At 48.4% G+C, this 21,595-nt stretch overlaps 3 protein-coding genes across 21 annotated transcripts in view; 1 reads left to right on the top strand and 2 right to left on the bottom strand.

Moving 5' to 3' along the window:
* The first annotated feature begins 270 nt into the window (after nt 1-270).
* Nucleotides 271-21,595, top strand: part of AGPAT1 (1-acylglycerol-3-phosphate O-acyltransferase 1) — a 22,459-nt gene continuing 1,134 nt past the window's right edge. Inside the window, exons 1-8 of one of the 11 annotated variants that reach the window (XM_060189547.1) lie at nt 981-997; nt 1,407-1,698; nt 8,911-9,119; nt 9,331-9,464; nt 9,761-9,936; nt 10,052-10,147; nt 10,232-10,304; nt 11,289-11,969. In XM_060189547.1, coding sequence (XP_060045530.1) covers nt 8,920-9,119; nt 9,331-9,464; nt 9,761-9,936; nt 10,052-10,147; nt 10,232-10,304; nt 11,289-11,530 — 921 coding nt within the window. In that variant the 5' untranslated portion in view covers nt 981-997; nt 1,407-1,698; nt 8,911-8,919 and the 3' untranslated portion in view covers nt 11,531-11,969. The other 10 variants (XM_060189549.1, XM_060189551.1, XM_060189548.1 and 7 more) reach the window with 10 other exon arrangements.
* Nucleotides 11,969-15,234, bottom strand: EGFL8 (EGF like domain multiple 8). 3 transcript variants are annotated; one of them, XM_060189554.1, is made up of 9 exons: nt 15,179-15,234; nt 13,875-14,003; nt 13,539-13,661; nt 13,341-13,453; nt 13,160-13,255; nt 12,901-13,071; nt 12,737-12,816; nt 12,504-12,657; nt 11,969-12,262 (listed from the first exon to the last, which is right to left on the bottom strand). In XM_060189554.1, exons 1-9 carry the CDS (start codon nt 15,217-15,219, stop codon nt 12,210-12,212), a joined length of 960 nt encoding a protein of 319 aa, XP_060045537.1. In that variant the 5' UTR covers nt 15,220-15,234; the 3' UTR covers nt 11,969-12,209. The 3 variants fall into 3 exon arrangements, with proteins under 3 accessions (XP_060045537.1, XP_007527513.3, XP_060045538.1); XM_007527451.3 differs by lacking the exon at nt 15,179-15,234 and adding an exon at nt 14,471-14,607; XM_060189555.1 differs by lacking the exons at nt 12,504-12,657; nt 15,179-15,234 and adding an exon at nt 14,471-14,607.
* The window catches only part of PPT2 (palmitoyl-protein thioesterase 2), a 26,434-nt gene continuing 20,300 nt past the window's right edge, over nt 15,462-21,595 (bottom strand). For all 7 annotated transcript variants that reach the window (XM_060189540.1, XM_060189538.1, XM_060189536.1 and 4 more), the window contains 2 exons: nt 16,462-16,516; nt 15,462-16,284 (listed from right to left, as the gene is read on the bottom strand). In XM_060189540.1, coding sequence (XP_060045523.1) covers nt 16,141-16,284; nt 16,462-16,516 — 199 coding nt within the window. In that variant the 3' untranslated portion in view covers nt 15,462-16,140. The remainder of the gene's footprint in view (nt 16,285-16,461; nt 16,517-21,595) is intronic.

The following is a 21,595-nucleotide window of genomic DNA, read 5'->3' as shown; positions in this document are numbered from 1 at the left end:
CCAGGCCAGCCACTCCGTCGCCTAGGTGACCGCTTCACAATCGGCGCGGCTAGGAGTTCAAAGGCCTCGGTTCGGCCCCATCCGGGGCCTCGCGTTACGAAGTCTCTCAACTGGTTGAGCCGCCTCGCTCGCCTTTGATTGGCCGCGATCGTGAAGGACGAGCGAAGAGTTGGGAGAAAAGGGAAAAGGAAAAAGAAAAAAAGTGGGCAGATCCTTAGGGTCGCAGGGTTCAAAATGGCTTCGGCCACCTTCCGTGGCGCGGAGAGCCGAGCCCGGGCGGGCCCTTCCCTCTCGGTGAAGAAGGGAGCAGCCACGGGGCCGGCCCAGCGTCCGGACGGTGCGAGGGCCGAGCCGCGGCGCGGGTGCTAGGCCGCCTCCCCGAGCCGGACGACCCCGCCCACCCCGCTTTAGGTGACTCGCAGGGCAGACCCGCCTCCTCCTCCAGGAGGCCAGGACCGAGCTGACCTCTGCCCCTTCCCCTCCGTCAGAGGAGCACGTCTGGCTCCGCCCCTTTGTGAGTGTGTGGAAGGGGGACGAGGCCCGCCCCCCTCTGGAGGCGACCCTTGGCGCGATGGTTTAGGCCCGCCCCTTCCTCTAGTACGATGCCCCGCAGAGCTGGGGTCTTCCTCCCGGGCTGGACCCCTGGGGCTGGGACCCGTCTAACACTCAGGGACCCTCACTGTGGCCCAAGGAGCTGAACTAGGTAACAGCCCCTCACTCGCTGCGGGAGTCCTTTACATCGGTCACCTCAGGGCATGTGATTTCATGCAGGGCAAAGGCGGTGGTGGTGGGGGCAGACCGGCTGGGCAGTTTGGCAACACCCAGATAAAAGGGTCCACGTGATGGTGTGGGGTGAGGTGAAAGGTTGGGAGGTCCCTAGAGGAGGGGAGGAGAAGGGAGGGCTCAAAGGGACTGAAGCGATTTAGTGGAAAGTAGTTGAGAGGGAGAAAGAGAGAGAGACCAAGGAGGGAGGAGTGATGGAATGATCCTGATAAAGGTATAATGGGAAGTGTGGAAGAGAGGACAGGGGCTGGCTAGGGAGTTAGCGGGCCACAAGATCAGAGGCATGTTCATTCGGGAGGAGTCAGCATCCTTCCTCACTTTGCCCCCCCCCCCCCGGGAAGTAACCCTAAAGCCCATTAAAAGAAAAGATGCGCCTAGAATTATGCTGGGGAGAAGGGCTGTCTCAGTTTGCGTGAGTAAGGAGATGGGCAAGAAGGAACTGGGGAAGGTAAAGTACTCAGGCTAAAGAGGATTGAAGTGACGGGGGCAAAGACCTTAAAGATCAGAGAAGGGGGCGGAGGACAGATCTGGACTGCTGGAGGAGGTGGTGGTAAAGACACGGGACACAACTGGAGGAGGAGATAGAAAAGGGATTAAGAACTCAGAGCTTATCCTATTTGTAGGTGCTTGAGAAATGTTTGGAACTGGATGGGGGGAAAGAAGTCTTGGAGAAGAGCTTTCTGGAGCTGGTGGCAACTAAGCAGCAGATCTGGGAGTTAAGGGGAATGAGAAACACCAAGTAAAAGTCGCTGTCAGAGATCCGGTGGAGGAGAAGGTTGGCCAGGGAGGGAATACAGCACCAAGAAACACAAGCTGCGCCTGCTAAGAGGGATTCGGAGATTGAAAGGATGCAGCTGGAGCCAGAGGGCTCAGGCAGAAGCAGAGCCCAGCTGAGCTCACCCGGCTCGGCTCTAGGTAGGGACTTGCAGGAAGGAGATGCCTGGGTCCCTGGGTGGCGATTGGCAAAACAAGCCGCCTATCACCGCCTCCCACTTCCTGGCCGGCCCCGGAAACCAGCAGGCGTTGGGGAGGGGTGGGGGGCATAGCGGCAGCAGCAGCAGCCCAAGCCCTCAGAGACAGCGGGAAGGAAGGGAGGCAGGGAGGGAGCTGGGGGGACAACCCCCCACCATTCCTACTGTTATGGGTCCAGCCTCCCACTCTCACCTCCCCTCCATCGGCCGGGGCTAGGACACCCCCAAATCCTGTCGCCCCCCCTTGGCACCGACACCAAGACAGAGACAGCCACCCGCCACCACCGCTGCCGCAGCCTGGCTGGGGAGGGGGCCAGCCCCCCAGGCCCCCCACCCCACTGAGGTGGGGGCAGGAAAGGGATGGGAGGAGGAGGGTGGAGGGTGCTGCCAGGGGTGTGGAGGAGGGGATGGGGGTCGGGGGAGAGATTGGGGCTGGGAGGGCGGGCAGGGAAGAGGGTTGCTGAGGAAAGAAGGGCCGGCTGTGGAGAGGGTGGCTGGGGACCAGAGGGGGGTCCAAGGGGGAGGAAGGCTGGAAGAGATGGAGAGCCTGTGAATTTGGGCTGGGGGTGTGGACAGAGAGTCCTGGAGAGGGAATTCCTGACACGTTTCCCAAATTCTTTATTCCTGCCCCCTCTCTGGTCCCATATGACTCTGGGTGGTTGTGGCCAGGAGAAGACAGCTCATTGCTCTCCTTCCCGCAGCAGAATTTGCTTCCCAGGAATGCCCCTGGACACCTCTGTTTCCATCTAGGCACAGGACCTCTTGTTTCTCAGTGGCCTTCCACACTCTGCTAGACAGACCCTTGCTGACACACAAATGCCTTAAGGGGTTGGGCTGTGTTTTCTCCACTGAGGCTGTGTGATTTTGACGTTTAATGACTTAGGTGCAGCTAGGCTGTCCTACGTTAACTAGCCATGGGCTGTGTGGAAATGTATTATTTACCATTAGAAATTGCCCATTCTCAAATCTATCTCATGTGCGGGTATGGCCTGATGTCCCAGTGTGAAAATTTTCATATGGTGTGTATACTGGGGGTGGGGGTCTTGTACATTTCAGTTTTGCATGTTAATTTTAGCATGTAGAGGTCATACCTTAATTTGTTGGCTGGTGGTGTGTTCACGGTTCTGCCAAATGTTGTACTCTTCCTGTGTGGGACCCTATGGCTTAGTCGACTAGTGCACGTTCTTTTTATAAATCATCAGATTGGCCTTTTTGCTGCTTGTGTCTTTCTAGTCACCATTCACACTGCATACACACACACACACACACACACACACACACACACGCGTGCCCCTTCACGTGTTAAGATGTTTGCTTCCTTTTACACGTTTATTTCATCATTGGCAGAATGGTCTGACCTGAGTGCTCATTTACCCATTTGGCACCTCATTGTGCTTATAAGCCCTTGGACATCTCTGAAGTGAAAAGGGTCACTTAATATCACATATGAGAGAAGGTAACTGGACCTCCAAGTCCCCAAAGAGCCATTCTGTACGCTTCACTGTGCCGACCAATCTGGTTCATGTCTCTTCCTATACTTTACCCATCCCTCTAATGGCTATGTGCTTTCTGTGTCCAGAGAGCTCACTACATACTCCAGGGTCAGCTCTGCTGCGCACATTATTTGTACCTGACCGTACTGTTAATTGTGTATTTTATGACAGCAACACCCACCATCACCTGTGGCATATTGCTCCCTGTTCTGTATGATTCTCTTGCTTTTTTTTTTTTTTTTTTTTTTAAACCAGAGCATTGTTCAGCTCTGGCTTATGGTGGTGTGGGGAATTGAACCTGAGACTTTGGAACCTCAGTCACAAGAGTCTCTTTGCATAACTATTGCTATCTACCCTCCTCCCCCTTTTGTATTTTTAATTATTTTTATTGCCACCAGGGTTATCGCTGGGAATAGGTGCCTGCACAATGAATTCATCACTCTTAGTGGCCTTTTTCTTTCTTTCTTTTTTTTTTTTTTAATATATAGACAAATGGTGGAGGGGAGGGGGAGAGAGAGACTTGCTTGTGAAACTCCCCTTCCCTGGCAGGTAGGGAGCAGGGGCTTGAACCCAGGTCTTTGTGCATGGTAGCATGTATGCTCTACTAGGGTGCAAAACCACCTGGGCTTCCATTGTGGCAATGTTTTGATCATTGTCTTGCCTTCACTGTGACCTCATATTCTATCTGTATGTTCAGAATAGATTTTTTTAATATTCTTTTTTTTAATATTTATTTATTCCTTTTTGTTGCCCTTGTTTTATTGTTGTAGTTATTGTTGTTATTGATGTTGTTGTTGGATAGAATAGAGAGAAAAGAAGGAGGGGAAAACGGGGAGAGAAAGATAGACATCTGCACACCTGCTTCGCCACCTGTGAAGCAACTCCCCTGCAGGTGGAGAGCCGGGGGCTAGAACCGGGATCCTTACACCGGTCCTTGCACTTTGGGCCACCTGCACTTAACCCGCTTCACTACCGCCCAACTCCCATGTTCAGAATAGGTTAATGTTAGACTTGACATATTCATTGCTTTCTCTTATAGTTTTTTTTTTTCTTCTTCTTCTTTAACCAGAACACTGCTCAGCTTTGGTTTATGGTGGTGGTGGGGATTGAACTTGAGACTTTGGAGCCTCAGGCATGAGAGTCATTATGCTATCTACCCATGGCCTCATATAATTGATTCACAATGAGAACCCCCATCTCTGTCATTTGCAGTTGTGTGGGTATAACCCTATAATCTGTTTAGCAAATGTTTAATAACTATCTTCTCTGCCTCTTTTTTTTTTAAAGATTTTATTTATTAATGAGAAACATAGGAGGAGAGAGAAAGAGCCAGACATCACTCTGGTACATATGCTGCCAGGGATTGAACTCAGGACCTCATGCTTGAGAGTCTGATGCTTTATCCACTGTGCCACCTCCCGGACCACTTTTTTTTTTTTTTCTTTTTAACTAGTGCGAGACTAGCTCTGGGACCTTGAGCCTCCAGTGTGAGAGTCTGTTGTGTAAACGGCTGTACTATCTCCCTGGGTCTCTGCCTCCTTTTGTCTTGGCTGTTGGGGTTAAAACAAGGTCCCTGCCCTCAAGCTACTTACAGGCTAGGGGAGGAAACAAAAATGCCAGTGAGCAATTTACACAAGGCATGGTATCAAGATCAGTGATTCTCAAACCTGGAAGACTTGTTAAAATATGGATTGATGGGCTCAGCGCCCAGAATTTCTGACTCAGGAGATCTGAGGTAAGGCCCCAAGTATTTACATTACTAGACTTGGAAAATCAGTGATCAAGATAGAGGTGTAATAAAATCTCAGACCTGGAGAAATTCAAGAATAACTAGAAAATGTGAAACTGAGCCATGTGAGGCAAGTGGAAGAGAGGTAGAAGGGCATTTCAGTCAAAACAGCATTGTATAGCACATGAAAGATTGTGTCAGAAGCACTAAAGTAAATCAGTTTGACTTGAGAGAAAAAAAAAAAAAAAACCAAGAGTCTGCTTTTGGGGATGTGGCCAGAGATCTAAGAAATGAGATTTGTTAAAGGCCTTTAGGTAAAACAGGAATACTCAGATTTGTGTTACAGAAAATGCTCTGTGGTTGTCATATGAAAAACAAGAAGGTGGGAGTCAGGCGGTAGCGCAGAGGTTAAGCCCAGGTGAAGCAAAGCACAAGGACCGGCATAAGGATCCTGGTTCAAGCCCCTGGCTCCCCACCTGCAGGGGAGTTGCTTCACAAGTGGTGAAGCAGGTCTGCAGGTGTCTGTCTTTCTCTCCCCCTCTCAGTCTTCCCCTCCTCTCTCCATTTCTCTCTGTCCTATCCAGCAACGATGACATCAATAACAACAAGAATAACTACAACAATAAAACAAGGGCAACAAAAAGGGAAAATGGATAAATAAATATTTTTTAAAAAAACTTTAAAAAAAAAAGATAAACAAGAAGGTACTAGTATGATGAGTTAGGAACCTGTTGCAGATAATCCATGGAAATGAGACTGAATTTGGAGCATTTGTGAGATGAAACTGTTTGGAACAGGCTGGCCTTTGAGCACAACCCTTCCTGTAATTGGAAGGGAGTGCCTTTGGCCTTACTTTGTCTGACAGGTATTTGCCTGAATACCCTTTTTGTGAGTGGAGCTGGATAGAAGAGGAAAAGCCTAGAAGGCAGATTCTAATTCTTGTTCCTTCTAAGCTCTTTCCGGGACAGGTGGTATGCTGTGGCTTTCACTGTGTCCCTTTGTGTTGCCCCCTCCTTTGGGTGAGGCTTATACCTACCTGACTAGATTGCCTCAGTACTAGAAGAAAAGGAAGAGGGTGCTAAATTTGCCTGTCTGTGGAACCAGGGTTGATGGATATAGATACTCCTGGTATGTCTATGGGTTTATCTGAGATGAGGGAAGTTGCCTTGAGCAGGGCTTTTTTTGTAGGTATGTGTTTATATTTCTTTATCTTTAAATATAATTGTAAGTTTATATAAAAGTGTGTGTGTATGGGAGTCGGGCAGTAGCGCAGTGGATTAAGTGCACGTGGCACAAAGCACCTGCAGAAGGATCCCAGTTCGAGCCCCCGGCTCCCCACCTGTAGGGGAGTCGCTTCACAGGTGGTAAAGCAGGTCTGCAGGTGTCTATCTTTCTCTCCCCCTCTCTGTCTTCCCCTCTCCTCTCCATTTCTCTCTGACCTATCCAACAACAATGACATCAATAACAATAATAACTACTACAACAACTTAAAAAAAGGGCAACAAGGGAAAATATATGTAAATTTTTTTAAAAGTCGTGTGTGTGTGTGTGTGTGTGTGTGTGTGTGTGTGTTCAAAGGGTCTCTGAATGATTGTATTAGTGACAGCCTTTATTCTTGCCAGTTTAGCTCTTGAGAATGGGTATTTTGTCATTGTCATAGCTGCTGCGTGATATGGATACATCATTGTAACCAAGTCATTAGGATCACAAACTGTTTAGGCGTAAGCCAGGAACTACTTCTCAGGAGCTATATGATCTCAGATAAACTTTGAAGTCTCTCTGGGCCTTTTTCCTTTAAAATGCAAAGCAAAGTATGTATCATATTTAAGGGTTTGTTGATGAGAGCAGTACTTAGCTCTGACTTATGTTGGTGTTGGGGATTGAACCTGGTACCCTGGAGCCTCAGGCATGAAAGTCTTTTGCATAACCATTATGCTGTCTCTTCAGCACCATTAAGAAGATTTAACATGGTACATAAACCAATTCTGACTAACAGAAATACAACACAAGCTATATTTGTCATTTTAAATTTTCTGGCAAATACAAAGTGACAAGAAGAAATTAATTTTAATGATATACTCTATTGAACTAGGTTGTCTAAAATACAATTTTATTTTATTTTTATTTTTTAAAAATTACTCTCTTTTGGGAGTCGGGCTGTAGCGCAGAGGGTTAAGCGCAGATGGCGCAAAGCACAAGGACCAGCATAAGGATCCCAGTTCGAACCCCGGCTCCCCACCTGCAGGGGAGTCGCTTCACAGGCGGTGAAGCAGGTCTGCAGGTGTCTATCTTTCTCTCCTCCTCTCTGTCTTCCCCTCCTCTCTCCATTTCTCTCTGTCCTATCCAACAACGACAACAATAATAATAACTACAACAATAAAACAACAAAGGCAACAAAAGGGAATAAATAAAATAAATATTAAAAAAAAGTTGACCCCCACCTGCAGGGGAGTCACTTCACAGGCGGTGAAGCAGGTCTGCAGGTGTCTATCTTTCTCTCCTCCTCTCTGTCTTCCCCTCCTCTCTCCATTTCTCTCTGTCCTATCCAACAACGACAACAACAATAACTACAACAATAACAAGGGCAACAAAAGGGAATAAATAAAATCAATATTAAAAAAAAATTTAAAAAAAAGTTGAAAATTAAAAAAATTACTCTCTTTTGTTGCTCTTTTTTTATTTTTGTAGTTATGGTTGTTATTGATTTCATTGTTGGATAGGATAGAGAGAAATGGAGAGAGATGGGGAAGACAGAGAGGAGGAGAGAAAGATAGACACCTGCAGACCTGCTTCACTACTTGTGAAGCGACTCCTCTGCAGGTGGGGAGCTGGGGGGATCTTTACACCAGTCCTTGTGCTTTGCGTCATGTGCACTTAACCCGCTGTGCTACTGCCCATCTCCCTAAAATACAATTTTAATATGTAGTCAACATGAAAGATTTTTTTTATTATCATTATTTATTTACTGGATAGAGACAGCCAGAAGCCGAGAGAGAAGAGAGGCAAACACCTGCAGTACTGCTTCACCACTTTCCCCTCCGGGTGAGGACCGGGGGCTCAAGCCTGGTATCTTGCATTTGTAACCTGTGCACCACCACCTGTCCCCATGAAATGTATATATTTTTTAAATTTATTTTTTTATGAGAGATAGAGAGAGAAAAAAGCAGAACACTACTCAGCTCTGGTTGATGATAATGCTGAGAATTAAACCTGGGATCTCAGAACCTTAGGCATGAAAAGTCTTACATAGCCGTTATGCTATCTCCCCTGCTTAGTATGAAAGATTATTAATGGGATACTTTACATTCTGATTTTCATTCATCATTTTTAAAATCTGATGTGTGTGGTGCATGTCTTTTTTTTTTTTAAGATTTTATTTATTTATTAATGAGAAAGATAGGAGAGAGAAAGAACCAAACATCACTCTGGCACATGTGCTGCTGGGGATCGAACTCGGGACCTCACGCTTGAGAGTCCAAAGCCTTATCACTGTGCCACCTCCCAGACCACATAGTGCACTTCTAACACATTTCACATACTCAGTAGCCACATGTGTCATGGACTACTGTGTTGGGTATCCAGGTACAGATCATTTTAAGACTCTGACCCAGCTAGGAGTATGCTATCTTTTTATTATTGTGTATAAGTAGTGGATTGTGAGCCTGTCCCCAGAAGTGAGACCGAATGAATGGGTATCCGAGTCTTGTATTTGTCTTGAGTATGTGTGGCATCTTTAGGAAGAGGGATGACAAGCAGTCCTACACTCCCATCCCCCATACCATCCTAGAGAGACGTCCTGGCCAGGTTCGGTGATCCTACTACCCATTGTCTCTGACCCTTGTTCTCATAACCATTCAACCCTGCCTTCTGTGTCTTGCCTGCCCTGTTCCCCTTCAGGAACTAGACCTACTGTTCTTTGTTCCACACTCTGCAGGTGGCCAGAATGGAGCTGTGGCCAGGGGCATGGACGGTGTTGCTGCTGCTCTTCCTTCTGCTGCTCTTCCTGCTGCCTGCCTTGTGGTTCTGCAGCCCCAGTGCCAAGTACTTCTTCAAAATGGCCTTCTACAATGGCTGGATCCTCTTCCTGGCTGTGCTCGCCATCCCTGTGTGCGCTGTGCGAGGACGCAACGTCGAGAACATGAAGTGAGGGGCAGTGGGTATGGGTGATGAGGGAACCTAAGGGTCAGAAGTGAGCAGTGGGTGGGGAGGACATGATACATACAGGAGAGGTGGGAAGAGCCCAGGGACAAGGACAGAACTGCAAGGATGCCCAGAGAAACGGTAGGAAGGGGGAGCTGAGGAATGCAGGTGAATTCACTGGGTCCTGCTGGTACCCCTCATCATGCCCCCACAGGATCTTGCGCCTGATGTTGCTCCACATCAAATACTTGTATGGGATCCGAGTGGAAGTGCGAGGAGCTCACCATTTCCCTCCCTCACAACCCTATGTCGTCGTCTCCAATCACCAGAGCTCCCTTGACCTTCTTGGTGAGACCCCTTCCCAGGGTACATCTCCCCCAGCCATGACCTTCCTCCAGGAACCTTCCCAAAAAACTCCCAGAAGTCTTCAACTCCCATTCAATCTGAGATATTGCCTCCTGGCTTCTTTCTCTGGGGTAGAGCTGTCCTCATGAGCACCCTCCTCTCTTCCCGTGCACACCCTACCCCCTTACACCCCCTGGCTTCCCTTTCTTTATTTTCAGTCCCTAATAAGTATGGGTGATGACCTGGGTGAGGTGAGCTCCTTCACCCTAATCCTCACGCCACTCCCACATCTGCCCAAGGGATGATGGAGGTACTGCCCAGCCGCTGTGTGCCCATTGCCAAGCGTGAACTACTGTGGGCTGGCTCTGCTGGGCTGGCCTGCTGGCTGGCAGGAGTCATCTTCATCGACCGGAAGCGCACGGGGGATGCCATCAATGTCATGTCTGAAGTGGCCCAGACCCTGCTCACCCAGGATGTGAGTTGCTCAGGGAAATGGGTTTGAGGGGGCTTATGGAGTCGACTAGTTGGGAGTGAAATGATATATGTCCTCACCACACATGTACATCTTCTTGACTCTCTCTCCTTGCCAGGTGCGCGTCTGGGTTTTCCCTGAGGGCACAAGAAACCACAATGGCTCCATGCTGCCCTTCAAGCGGGGTGCCTTCCACCTTGCAGTGCAGGCCCAGGTGATTACTACCTCCCCTTCTGCTCTGGAGCACCCAGACCCCTGCCACCCTTTCTTGGCAGTAATTATTTTTCCTTTTCCTCAGGTTCCCATCGTCCCCATAGTCATGTCCTCCTATCAAGACTTCTACTGCAAGAAGGAACGCCGTTTCACTTCTGGTGAGGACTCTGTGGACAGGTCTGGGGGTAAGGGTTACCAGAAAGGCCATGGGAGTGGCTAGAGAGACATCCCTGAGAGGCAGGAGGATCAGTCAATGTCCCGAGGACCCAGAGGATAACATGGCATGGCCCTACATTAGCCACTATGCCCTGCTAGATGTATGACACTTTACTATCTAGCAGTATGGTAATTAAAATGGCCCATGTGAGCCAAACAGGAAATTCTGCCAAGACAGTGAGGACTGGAAGGGTACCAACAAGGTGTCTGGACTAGGATTTGTGCCTTCCAAAGCACAGAGGTAGCAGCTAGCAAACCAAGGGGCAGCTATTCAGGGTAAGGGAAAGAGAACTGAGTGGTTGGGGAGCGGAGTAGCAGAAAACCTCAGAAACCAAGCCCTGCTGGCAGGCAGGCAGGCTGTGACGGTGCTCACCCCTCCCAGGGCGATGTCAGGTGCGGGTGCTGCCACCAGTACCCACAGAAGGGCTGACACCAGATGATGTCCCAGCTCTGGCTGACAGAGTCCGGCACTCCATGCTCACCGTTTTCCGGGAAATCTCCACTGATGGCCGGGGTGGTGGTGACTATCTGAAGAAGCCTGGAGGGGTGGGCGAAGCCCGGCTCTGAGCTTCTCCATCCACCCCCATTTTCCTCCCCATACCTCCTAGCCCAGTGGGCCCTGAAGCAGGGCCAAGCCCTCTTCCTCTTTTCTGTCTCTCCACTTGTTCTCTTCTTTGGAATTTTCAACTTCTGAAGTGAATGTGGATACAGCACCGCTCTCTGCCCCTTCCAAGCTCCCCCACAGATTCTCTTGCCTCGGTGCAATCTCCACTTTGATCCCCACCCATCTCCTGTGCCATTTTGTCTGTGGGACAGTTGCCTCCCCTTATCTCCAGTGGCTCAACCTACACAAGGGTGGGAACACTCCATCCTGTCCCCAGAAGACCCTCTTCCTTTGTGGTCGTCTCACCCACTCCACCCCACAGTGGCCAGTGGACTTATCCACTCTATGGAACAGTTCCCCACTCCCGACTCCAAGTCCATGGACTCAGTGGACTCATCCGTTAGTGAGGAGGACTCTTCACCCTGTAGCTGGAAGCTGATGCCTGGAACAGTCCTCCCAGGAACACTCCACAGCACCTTCACCTCCCTCCTGTGGAGCCTCCTGTCAGTGGAGGCTGGACTCTTCTCACTCAGAGGTCTCATCCATTCCTGTGCCCAGAGTTGAGCACACTCCTGGATGCCAGTGTGGTCTCCACATTTCTGCTTATGCCTGTCCCCACAGTACAGTTCTTCAGTGGTTCTGGCCCCACCCAGCCCCCTGCAGCCCCACTGTACCATTCTAAACAGATACCAGGGAAAGAGGCAGACATCAGGTGCTGCCCTTGCTTCACTCCTGGGGAACTGGGGAGAGAAACTGAACCCTGGCTGGAGGGGATAGGAGGGCTTTTAATTTATTTCTCTTTCCTTTGGGGCTTCCCCTCTCTGAGCCAGTTTTCATTTCCTCCCTGTGGCATTAACCACTCCCTGCCTCCCACCCCACACCTGTGCCCACAACCAGGGAGGTAGGCCGGGAGCAAAAGGAGAGTGGGACCTGATTTTGTGTGGTTGGTTTTTATTAATGATCTGAACAACAGCAAGAAACAGAATAAAGATTGAGAGAGAAATCTGGGCACTTTCTGGCTATATTTGTTAAGTTGAAGAAGTAGTTCTTGCCCAGGTAAACTGCCCCAGCCTGAAAACTCAGGGGCGGGACTGACCAAGACAGCCCGCCTTTCCCCTTCTTCCATCCATTGCTCTTCAGTGGCTGGTAACCTTATCTGCACCTCTCCAGTCAGCCAATCCCAGCAGATTAGTGGGTCCAGATTCTGTATAAATTAGGGGGCATGGGTCCAGCAGTAGTTCCTTTATCTCCGTTTCCAACTGAGGCCTGGGCCCAGGCTGTTGTCCTCACAGGAACCTGGTTAAGACAAGGAGACAGGCTCATGGCTGTGGGATTCTGGGGATGTCTCCAGCCTCAGCTGGTTTGTGGACATTGGAGAGAGAAACCACTAGATTGGGGACAGTATAAGAAAAAGGGTGGTGAGTTGGGCCCATCTGAGGAAGATACGGGGAGGATAGTGTTGGAGAAGGGTTTCAGGAAAAGAGAAGGCTGGACTGAGGGAGTGCCTGGGGTAGCAGCTGCAAGGAGCGTGACTCACAGGCACCCAGCCTCTCCTCCAGCAGCATGACCTGGTCGCTGAGAGACTCGATCCTGTCACCCTGGCCCCACAGCTCTGCCACTTGCTCTGGCTGTATCTCTTCAGGTGGTGCAGGCAGCACAGCTCGGACCCAGGCCCCAGCCTTACCAGCCCACTACAGAAGGATAGAAGTTTCTGTGTGTTGGTGGAACACAGCCAGTCCTGAGGGTTCAGTCCCAGGCACCTCCACTCACCTGTTCCAGGCGCTCCAGGCGTTCTTGTAACTCACCAATCTCCCGCCTCAGGGCACGCTCATCCTGTTCCACTTCTCTAACTGGGACAGGGACAAAGAAGATCATAACCACTGCCTAGGCTTCTGCCACCAGCCCCTCCCATAGCCCAAATCTTGAATGTTCACCAGTGACGCTGAGAATACTGGCACTGCTTGGGGACTCCGAGGAGGTCTCTGCACAGGTGTGCCCATCTGGGCCTAGTTCCAGGCCTTGGGGACAACCACAGGTGAAGCTGCCTGCAGTGTTGAGGCAGCGGTGCGAGCAGAGGGTGACACTAGTCCTGCATTCATCCACGTCTAGTTACCAAAAGAGGAAGCTAAGGACCAGCCTCCCACTGGGTAGGGCGGTCTGATGCCACTGCTCCTACTGGGTCCACCAACTCACCAACATGACAGTGTTTCCCACCCCAGCCAGGGGCACACTCGCACTGTTCTGGCTGAATGCAGACACCTCCATTCTGGCAGGGCTTGGCACAGACAGCTGTGGACATGGAAAGGGGGTTTCAAAAGGCTGTGGGTCCCTGACTGGCCTGTCTACCTCTCCCAAGACCTGGGGAGACCCTTACCTTCATCACAGGTGAGTGCCCCAGGATGTCGCTTCTTCCAGCCCTGGCAACACACGACGTGGGTCTGCTGTACTTCTCTCCTTATCTCCCGCCAAGCCACCCTGTATGTTGTCCTGGAACACAGCAGGTGGTTCTGGACATCAGTATATGGCCCTTGGAGTTCTTGAGATCCCACCCTCCAGGCTTCCCATCCCTTACCTGTATGTGCTGCAGACACGCCTCCCAGGACACAGGGTCAGATAGGGCTTGTACACAGGTTGGCTGTAGGACTCGTTGTAACGGAGTGGAACCACCACAGTCTGCTTGGAGCAGACCCTCTGACTACACCCGGGCCAGAGAAGAACAAGAGACACTGAGTGGGCGTGGCCCTGGGGAGTCAGGAATCCCCTTTCCCTTGAGGCTAGCTACAATGAGACCCACTCACCCTGGAAATGGTGACCTCACATTCTAAACATCCAGTTTGGTCACCAGTAGAGCCCCTCTCCCAAAAGAACATTTGGCAAAGAACTCAGCCCTATCCACCCCAGTTGTCACCTCTCTTTGAGGGATCGACCCTTGGCCCCCTCGCCTGATGTCAGTAGCAGGAGGAATGAGAGTCCGCCTAGGAGAGTGCATAGCTCAGCCCCGGGCCCCATGATTTCCTCTGGCTTCAGACTCCACCAGCTGTGGGCAAGAAGAGGTTTCATGGAGGCCCTTTCCCACTACTGTTAACTTACCAGCTCCCGACACGGCAGCAGCAATCTGCTGGTGCCCTCTAAGGGGCAGAGCATTCACTTGCACACGTTTGCACTAGCTACCAGGATAGTTTAGGTCCCTGTGCTTAGTTATGGCCTTCATTAGCATGCTGTGGCCCATGCTGTGCAGTTTCACACAAGCTCACATGATATACTCCTTCCATCACATAGCCAGCCCTGTGACCCTTCCCCTCTGACATGTCCTCATCATTAAGACTTCACACCTTCAAAACCTTATTCACATGACATTGCTTACACCTGCACATAAACCTGCACACTTGGAGACTCCACCCCTTAAACATCCCTGCTACCCTCTCAACACCCACAGCCTTCACTCAGCACCTCCCAATTCTTCTAAACAACCCCCCCATCCTTTCCCACTGACATCTCTCCCACCTGCCTTGCCCTCTCTCCGGAGACTTCAGGCAGACCAGCTTCAGCAGCAGCAGCTCAGACTGATAGGCAGACTGAGCACTGCCAAGGGGGAGGAGGAGCTGGGCCAGACAGAATCCTCCCATTCCTGCCCCCTCCCACAAGCCTCCCCCATAGCTCCAGTTTGGTCAGCTCAGTGGGTCCAAGTCCCACTAGCCTATTTTCCACTCAACAAGGGCTCCCAAGAAGTATCTTTACAGTCCCCACACCCACTATTTATGGACCACCCTCAAAACTACAGAGACTTCTGACTATACCAGCACCCTTAGCCCTTGCCCACCCCCCACTTTCAACCTAAAAGATTGGGGAGGTGGGGGAGCTGAAAGAAGAGAGAGAGAGAATAAAGCCAGGTCAGGTCAGAAGAAACGAGATCAGCTAAGGAAAAAAAGGGCAACTAGTCACAAAGGGGTGGGGGTAGGGGGGCAAACCCAGGGCACTACAGCAAAAATTGCCCCCATTTTTTAAATGACATTTGTTAAGGCCTGGGGGAGCAGAATTGAGTCAGCCACGGCGCCTCAAACCAGAGCAGACAGGGCGCTATTGTCTCCACCAAAATTCCTTCTTTCAAGAAAGAGGAGGCTCATTGTCTAGCCCCTCACCCAACCCTGGCCTACAAAGTTTGAAAAGGGGCATAGCAAATGCCCACCCTGACCCTTAGCCTCCTCGTCTGACCTGGGGATGGACCACACGTTCCACCCATGGCGCTGGGGCATAAACCACTAGAGCCCCAGGCTCAGTCCCTCAGTCTCAGGCTGGGACAGGAAGAGGATTGTCCTCAGCAGGAAAGAACCCTCAGAGAATCAGGAACCCGCACAGAATGGGCATTGAGAGAGCGGAAACACCAAGGAGGTCCCCACCCCATAGCAGGCATCCGGGCACCCAGGCTTCAGGGTCTCTGACCTCACCCTCCTTGGAGAGCCAGGTCCCCCTCACCTGGAAATAAGCCAAGTCACACTGAGGAAATGGAACTTTATTCCCATAAATACACCCATTCAAGGGTAGCTAAAAGGGGGACTGGGGCCTCAAGTAAATTAGGCTCCCAGAGGGTACCCCAATACTTAACATAGGGACTGGGGGATCCCCAAACCTGAGATGGGCCTCACAGGCCACAGATATTCCCCAACACTGACATTTCAAGAACAGAGCTTCCCCATAGGGGAGCCTCAGAGCCCCATTCTCATGTGTAGTCCTTCCTGGGCATTAGGAGGGCTGACAAGGGAGTTCAGAGAAAAAGGGAACGTGGTGAGAAAAGAAGCTAAAAATGTCCTGAGTGGCCTGGAAGGAGACCCCTGTGGTAGGCAGAGGCTGGGTTCTCTTCCTATACAGCCAGAGATGGGAGAAGCAGCAGCAGCAACAGCCACATGTTAAAAACCTGGTTTCTCTCTTGCTGACCTCAGCCTTGAGAGGATGGGAAAGCATGGAGCAACCCCCAGTTGAGAGGACATAAGGTGGGAGAGACCAGGATTTGTCATTCACCGAGGAGTAAGGAGCAGGGGGTCATGGGAGCCCTGGTCTTGGGGGCAGTGTGGGAGCCATGAGGTGGTCACAGGCACACCAAAGCCTGATATCTGCTATCCAAGGCCACCACTTGGTCTCTGGGCTGGGGTGATCCTGTGGGATTCCATTGGATGTCCTCAGGAGAGCCATGGTTCAACGCAGGTCTCATAAAGGGTGCGGTTGGAGTGCCAGGTCGTGTGGGTAATCCCAGCCATCGGACATCTCACTATGGCTCCTCGGGCCAAGAGAGTCTTCAGCCCAAAAGAATCCCGAAGATAAACCTTCAAGGTAGATGAAGAGGTATGGAATAAAGACAAAGGGGTAGACAAATGTGAGTTCCTGCCAGTGTGCTGGGGCCCCTCCCCGCCAGGCAAAGCCTTCAGCTCCCGGGTCAGTGGCAGGGAGGGCTACAGAGCAAGGTGGGAGGTGAGCCAGTGCAATCATTCCAGGGGACTCACCGGTTGTTCCTCCATCTCCAAGACTGTCTCATTTGCATCATAGAAACCAAAGAAGCTACAAAAACAAGGGAGTGAGTACAGAGGTAAATCAGGAACCTGAAGGAACCCAAGTGGCCTTCAGTGGACTTATATGAACTATTGGAGAGAAACAGCTCACCTGTGGGAGTATATGTAAAATATTTAACTGGGCATCATGCACCTGGTGAGACGGTGCACTAAGGATACAGTATTATGCCTATAGAATCCCATCAAACATACATGTGAATCTAGCCATGAGGAAATAGTCAATAAACCCACATTGAGGAACAATCTGCAAAACAGCCGTCCTATACGTAACTTCCTTCCCTCCTTCCTTCCTTTCTTCCTTCCTTCTCTCCTTCCTCTCATTTGACAGAGACAGAGAGGGGAGGAAAATATAGAAAAGGAAAGAGACAGAGAGGCACCTGCAGCCTTGCTTCATCACTTGTGAAACTTTCCCTCCTGCAAATGGGGACAAGGGGCTTGAACCTGGGTTCTTATGCACTGTAATGTGTGTACTCAACCAGGTGCACCTCGGCCCGGGCCTTCCCATGCATTTCAAAAATAACAATGTCATGTGGTCCAGGAGGTGGTACAGTGTATAAAGCACTGGATTTTCGAGCATAGGGCCTGGAGTTCAATACCTGGCATTACATGTACCAGAGGGATGCTCTAGTGCTCTCTCTCTCCCTAATCAGTAAATCTTTAAAAAATATATTGATATCATGAATAAAGACTGAGGAGGTGGTCCAGACTAAGAGTCTAAAGAGGCTTAGAGATAGCTCATCTAGTGGAGTGCACACATTATCATGCTTGAGAACCTGGGTTCAAGCCCCCAATCACCACATGGGAACACCTGCATAGAGACAACTTCAATAGCAGTGAAACAACAGTGCTGTGGTGCCTCTTTTCACCTTCTTTCTTAAAAGAAAAAAAGAAAAAACAATTCCCCCTCCTCCTGGATTATTCCAAGAATAGAATAATTATGTAGGTGTGGAGCCCTAGCAATAACCCTAGACAAGAGACTAAAGAGGTTCCAGGTTAGATCTTACACTAATTTTCCCCCCTTTTTATAAAGATAATTGGAAATTTTTGAGTAATGTCTATAGAATACCATATCAGTGACCTGAGAGGTGGCTCAGGAGAAAAGGTGTTAAGATTCTCAAGGAGAAGATCCTGAGTTAAAAATCTGGCATTGCATTTGCCAGAGTGATGGTCTGATTCTCTCTCCCCTATAGGAATACTGTATCAGTGTTAAATTTCCTGTTTTTGACAATCGTGGTTATGTAGAAGAATGTTTTATGTATAGGAAATAGACACTGACATACTGAAGTTTTAGTGGTAAAAGACTTCATGTTTGATACCTATTCCCAAACATTTCACACAGAGATAATATACTATGTATATACACAAACACACACATATATGAGACAATGCTAAGGTAAATATGGTAAAATGTTAACATTTGGAAAATCTAGCTAAAGGTTATATAAGATTGCTTTGTACTATTTTGGAAACTCCATTTATTTATTTCTTTCATATGAGCTAGAAAGGAAATTTCAAATGAGAAGCTAGGGTACCACTCCAGAGCACATGATACTGGGAATCAAACAAGGAACTTCCAAAAAGCAAATTTTATGCTCTGCCAGCTGTGCAATTTCCCTGGCTGCTTGGTAACTTTCTTAAATACAAAAGATCTTATTTTTTTTATTTTAAATTAAGACTCTCTAGGCTGGGGGATGGGTGGTGGCACACAGGGTTAAATGCACATGTTACCGTGCACAGAGACCTAGGTTAGAGCCTCAATCCCTACCTGTGGGGTGGACGCTGGCTTCATGAGCAAGTGCTGAAACAAGTCTGTGGTGTCTTTCTATCTCCTCTTCCCCTCTCAATTTCAATTATTCTTATCAAATAAAAAGAAAAAAAAGGGGGGAATGGCTACTGGGAGCAGTGGATTCATAGTGCTGGCACCAAACTTCATCAGTATCCCTGGTGGCAACAAACATAATTAAAAAATATATAAAAATAAAATAAAGGCTATCTATGGTGGCAGCCTAAGAAGTGGTGCAGTAAATAAAGGATCGATCGGACTTACAGGCATGAGGTCCAGAGTTCAAACTCTAGTATTGCACAGACCAGAGTGCACTCTTCTATCTCTCTCTCTTCCTCATTAATAAGTAAATCTCTGTGGTCCGGGAGGTGGAGCAGTGGATAAAACGTTGGTCTCTTAAGAATGAGGTCCTGAGTTCAGTCCCCGGCAGCACATGTACCAGAGTGATGTCTGGTTCTTTCTCTCTCTCCTACCTCTCTCATTAATAAATAAATAAAATATTTAAGTAAATAAATAAATAAATCTCTGTGCCAACAAGATAGTTCACTTAGTGTGCTTGCTTTGTTATGGACATGGCTGACCCAGGTTTGAGCCCAGTCCTCGCTTCACTGAAGGAAGCTTTGGTATTGTGATGTCTTTGTCTGTCTTTGTCTTTCTACCTGAAAAGTGAGCCTAAAGTAATAAAATGCCAATGACAACTAAATTAATAAATAAATCTTTAAAATGAATAGGCTAGGGAAGTGGCTAAACAAAGTGCATGCTTTGAAATGTCTGAAGCTCTGGGTTGGATCTATAGCAATGAATATGACAAAGTGGTGCTCTGGTCTCTCTCCCTCTCATACATTTTTTTTAACTTTATTGAAACTCAGGTATAAATTCAACACTATTTTAAATAATTTATTTAAATATTTACTTATACGAAAGAGAGAGTTAGAACCAGAGTATCACTCTGGCACGTGCAATACAGGGGATGGAACTTGGAATTTCATGTTTAAGAGAACAATGCTTTATCCATTGTACCATCTCCCAGGTTACTAGAATCCAACAGCTTAACACAATAAAGTTAATACTTTCTGATCAATAGTTTCACCTGAATTACATGGCATCTAGGCATGAATTTTAAGAACTAATACTTTCTGTTTAATTTGCCAATTACAGATTAATTGAAAATCTCCAGTGTTTTCCTAAAATTGTTCTTACTTTAATGTCAGAATTTTTTTTTCAAATTTTAAAAATAAGCTCATTAGACACTGATGGCCCAGGTTCAGTCCCCAGCACTACCATAAGCCAGAGTTGAGCAATACTCTGGTAAAACAAAAACTAAAAAGCAAAATCAAGCTCAAAAGCTGAGTAGCCATTTTAAAAGAAAGAAAGAAACAAACAAAAAAACTGGGCCTGGCGAGTAGTAGCACACGTGGTTGAGTGCATGTTACCACACACAAGGACCTGGGTTCAAACTCCCAGTCTCCACCTGTGAAAAGGGAGATTCACAAGCAGGTAAGCAGATTTTCAGGTGTCTCTCAAGCGAAAGAGAGGGAATTAGATCATTACTCTGGTATATGTGATGCTGAGGATCAAACCGAGGACCTCAGGCTTAAGAGTCCAGTGCTTTAGCCACTGTATCACCTTCAGAGCTCTAGGATTTATTCTTTAATGAACATGGGGCTTCAGTTTAGGAAGAAAAAACTAAGGTTCTGAACATGGGTAGTTATGGTTACATAACAATGTGAATGTACTTGTGAGTTTTATTTTGTTTTGTTTTACCAGAGCACTGCTCAGCTCTGCCTTACGATGGAGCTGGGTACTGGACATTGAACCTCTGAACCTTAGGCCTGAAAATTTGTGTGTTAACCACCATGCTATGTCCATGGTCCTGAACTGTTCACTTTTTTTTTTTTTTTTTTTGTATCATGGGGGCCTCTTGTGATTTCACCACTCCCACCCAGGCTTTTTCATTCTTTTTGAGAGTCAAAAGGTGAGCACCATATAGCACAAGAGCTTCTCCTGATGCAGTGGCACACCCAGAGGGTGTCAAACCTGCACTACACGCATGCCAAAGCACATGCCCTACTAGATGACCTACCTTCCAGTCTCCTGAACTATACACTTAAAAATGGTAAGTTTGGGGAGTCAGGCGGTAGTGCAGCGGGTTAAACACAGATGGTGCAAAGCACAAGGACCAGCCTAAGGATCCCGGTTCGAGCCCCCGGCTCCCCACCTGCAGGGGAGTTGCTTCACACGCGCTGAAGCAGGTCTGCAGGTGTCTATCTTTCTCTCCCCCTCTCTGTCTTCCCCTCCTCTCTCCATTTCTCTCATTTGTCCTATCCAACAACGACGACACCAATAGCAACAACAATAACTACAATAAAACATGTCAGCAAAAGGGTATAAATAAAATAAACATTTTTTTTTTTTCTTCTAACCAGAGCACTGTTCAGCTCTGGTTTATGGTGGTGCAGGGGATTGAACCTGGGACTTTGGAGCCTCAGGCATGAGAGTCTGTTTGCATAACCATTATGCTGTCTCCCCTCCACCTAAAATAAACATTTTTAAAAGATGGTAAATTTGGGTGGGAGAGATAGCATAATGGTTATGCAAACAGACTCATGGCTGAGGCTCCAAAATCCTAGCTTCAGTCCTCCGCACCACCATAGGCCAGAGTTGAGCAGAGCTCTAGTGGTAAAAAAAAAAAAAAGAAAAAGAAAAAGTAAAGTTTAGCTAGGTGGTGTACCTGGTTAAACGCACACATTACCATATACAAAGACCATACACAAGAACCTGGGGTCAAGACCCTGCCCCCCCCCCCACCTGCAGGGGCAAGCTTCACAAGCTGTGAAGCAAGTACTACAGGTGTCTCTCTGTCTCCTTCTCTACCTTCTCCCTCCCAGCCTCAATTTCTTTCTGTCCTATCAAGTAAATAAGAAAGAAAAAAAAAAAGTTTTTCAGGAGCAATGGACTGAGCCCCAGGGATAACTGTGGTGTCAAAAAAAAAAAAAAAAAGAGGTAAATTTTATGTTATGTATATTTTAGGGGGAAAAAAAACCTCTTAAGAGTCTTGCTTTGCCTCAAAAGACTCAACATAACTAATGCCTCTGCTACTTCTTTCATCTCTCCTACCCTCTTACCACCCTGCACTCTGGCCTTTCTTCCTTCATATCTGACCCCCAAACCTCTGCAGGTGCTGTGCATTTTCCCTAAATTCTTCTTCCCCCAGATTACTTCATAACTGCTTCTCTCACTTCCTTCATCTCTGCTCAAACAACAACTCTTCCAAGACTATTCTCT

This window comes from Erinaceus europaeus, chromosome 4, assembly GCF_950295315.1.
Source record: "Erinaceus europaeus chromosome 4, mEriEur2.1, whole genome shotgun sequence".
In the NCBI taxonomy this organism is placed as follows: Eukaryota; Metazoa; Chordata; class Mammalia; order Eulipotyphla; family Erinaceidae; genus Erinaceus; species Erinaceus europaeus.
The sequence above is the reverse complement of the archived record's forward strand: the minus strand, read 5'-3'. Positions and strand labels throughout refer to the sequence as shown.

Bases quoted from the DNA above. Each gene is read 5' to 3' on its own strand.
- EGFL8 (XM_007527451.3), bottom strand. From the start codon at position 14,592: ATGGGAGGATTCTGTCTGGCCCAGCTCCTCCTCCCCCTTGGCAGTGCT. The intron at 13,072-13,159 runs GTGAGTTGGTGG...TTTGGTAACTAG, and splicing joins TGGGAAACACTGTCATGTTG to ACGTGGATGAATGCAGGACT. The intron at 12,817-12,900 runs GTGAACATTCAA...TCCCTGTCCCAG, and splicing joins CAGTATTCTCAGCGTCACTG to TTAGAGAAGTGGAACAGGAT.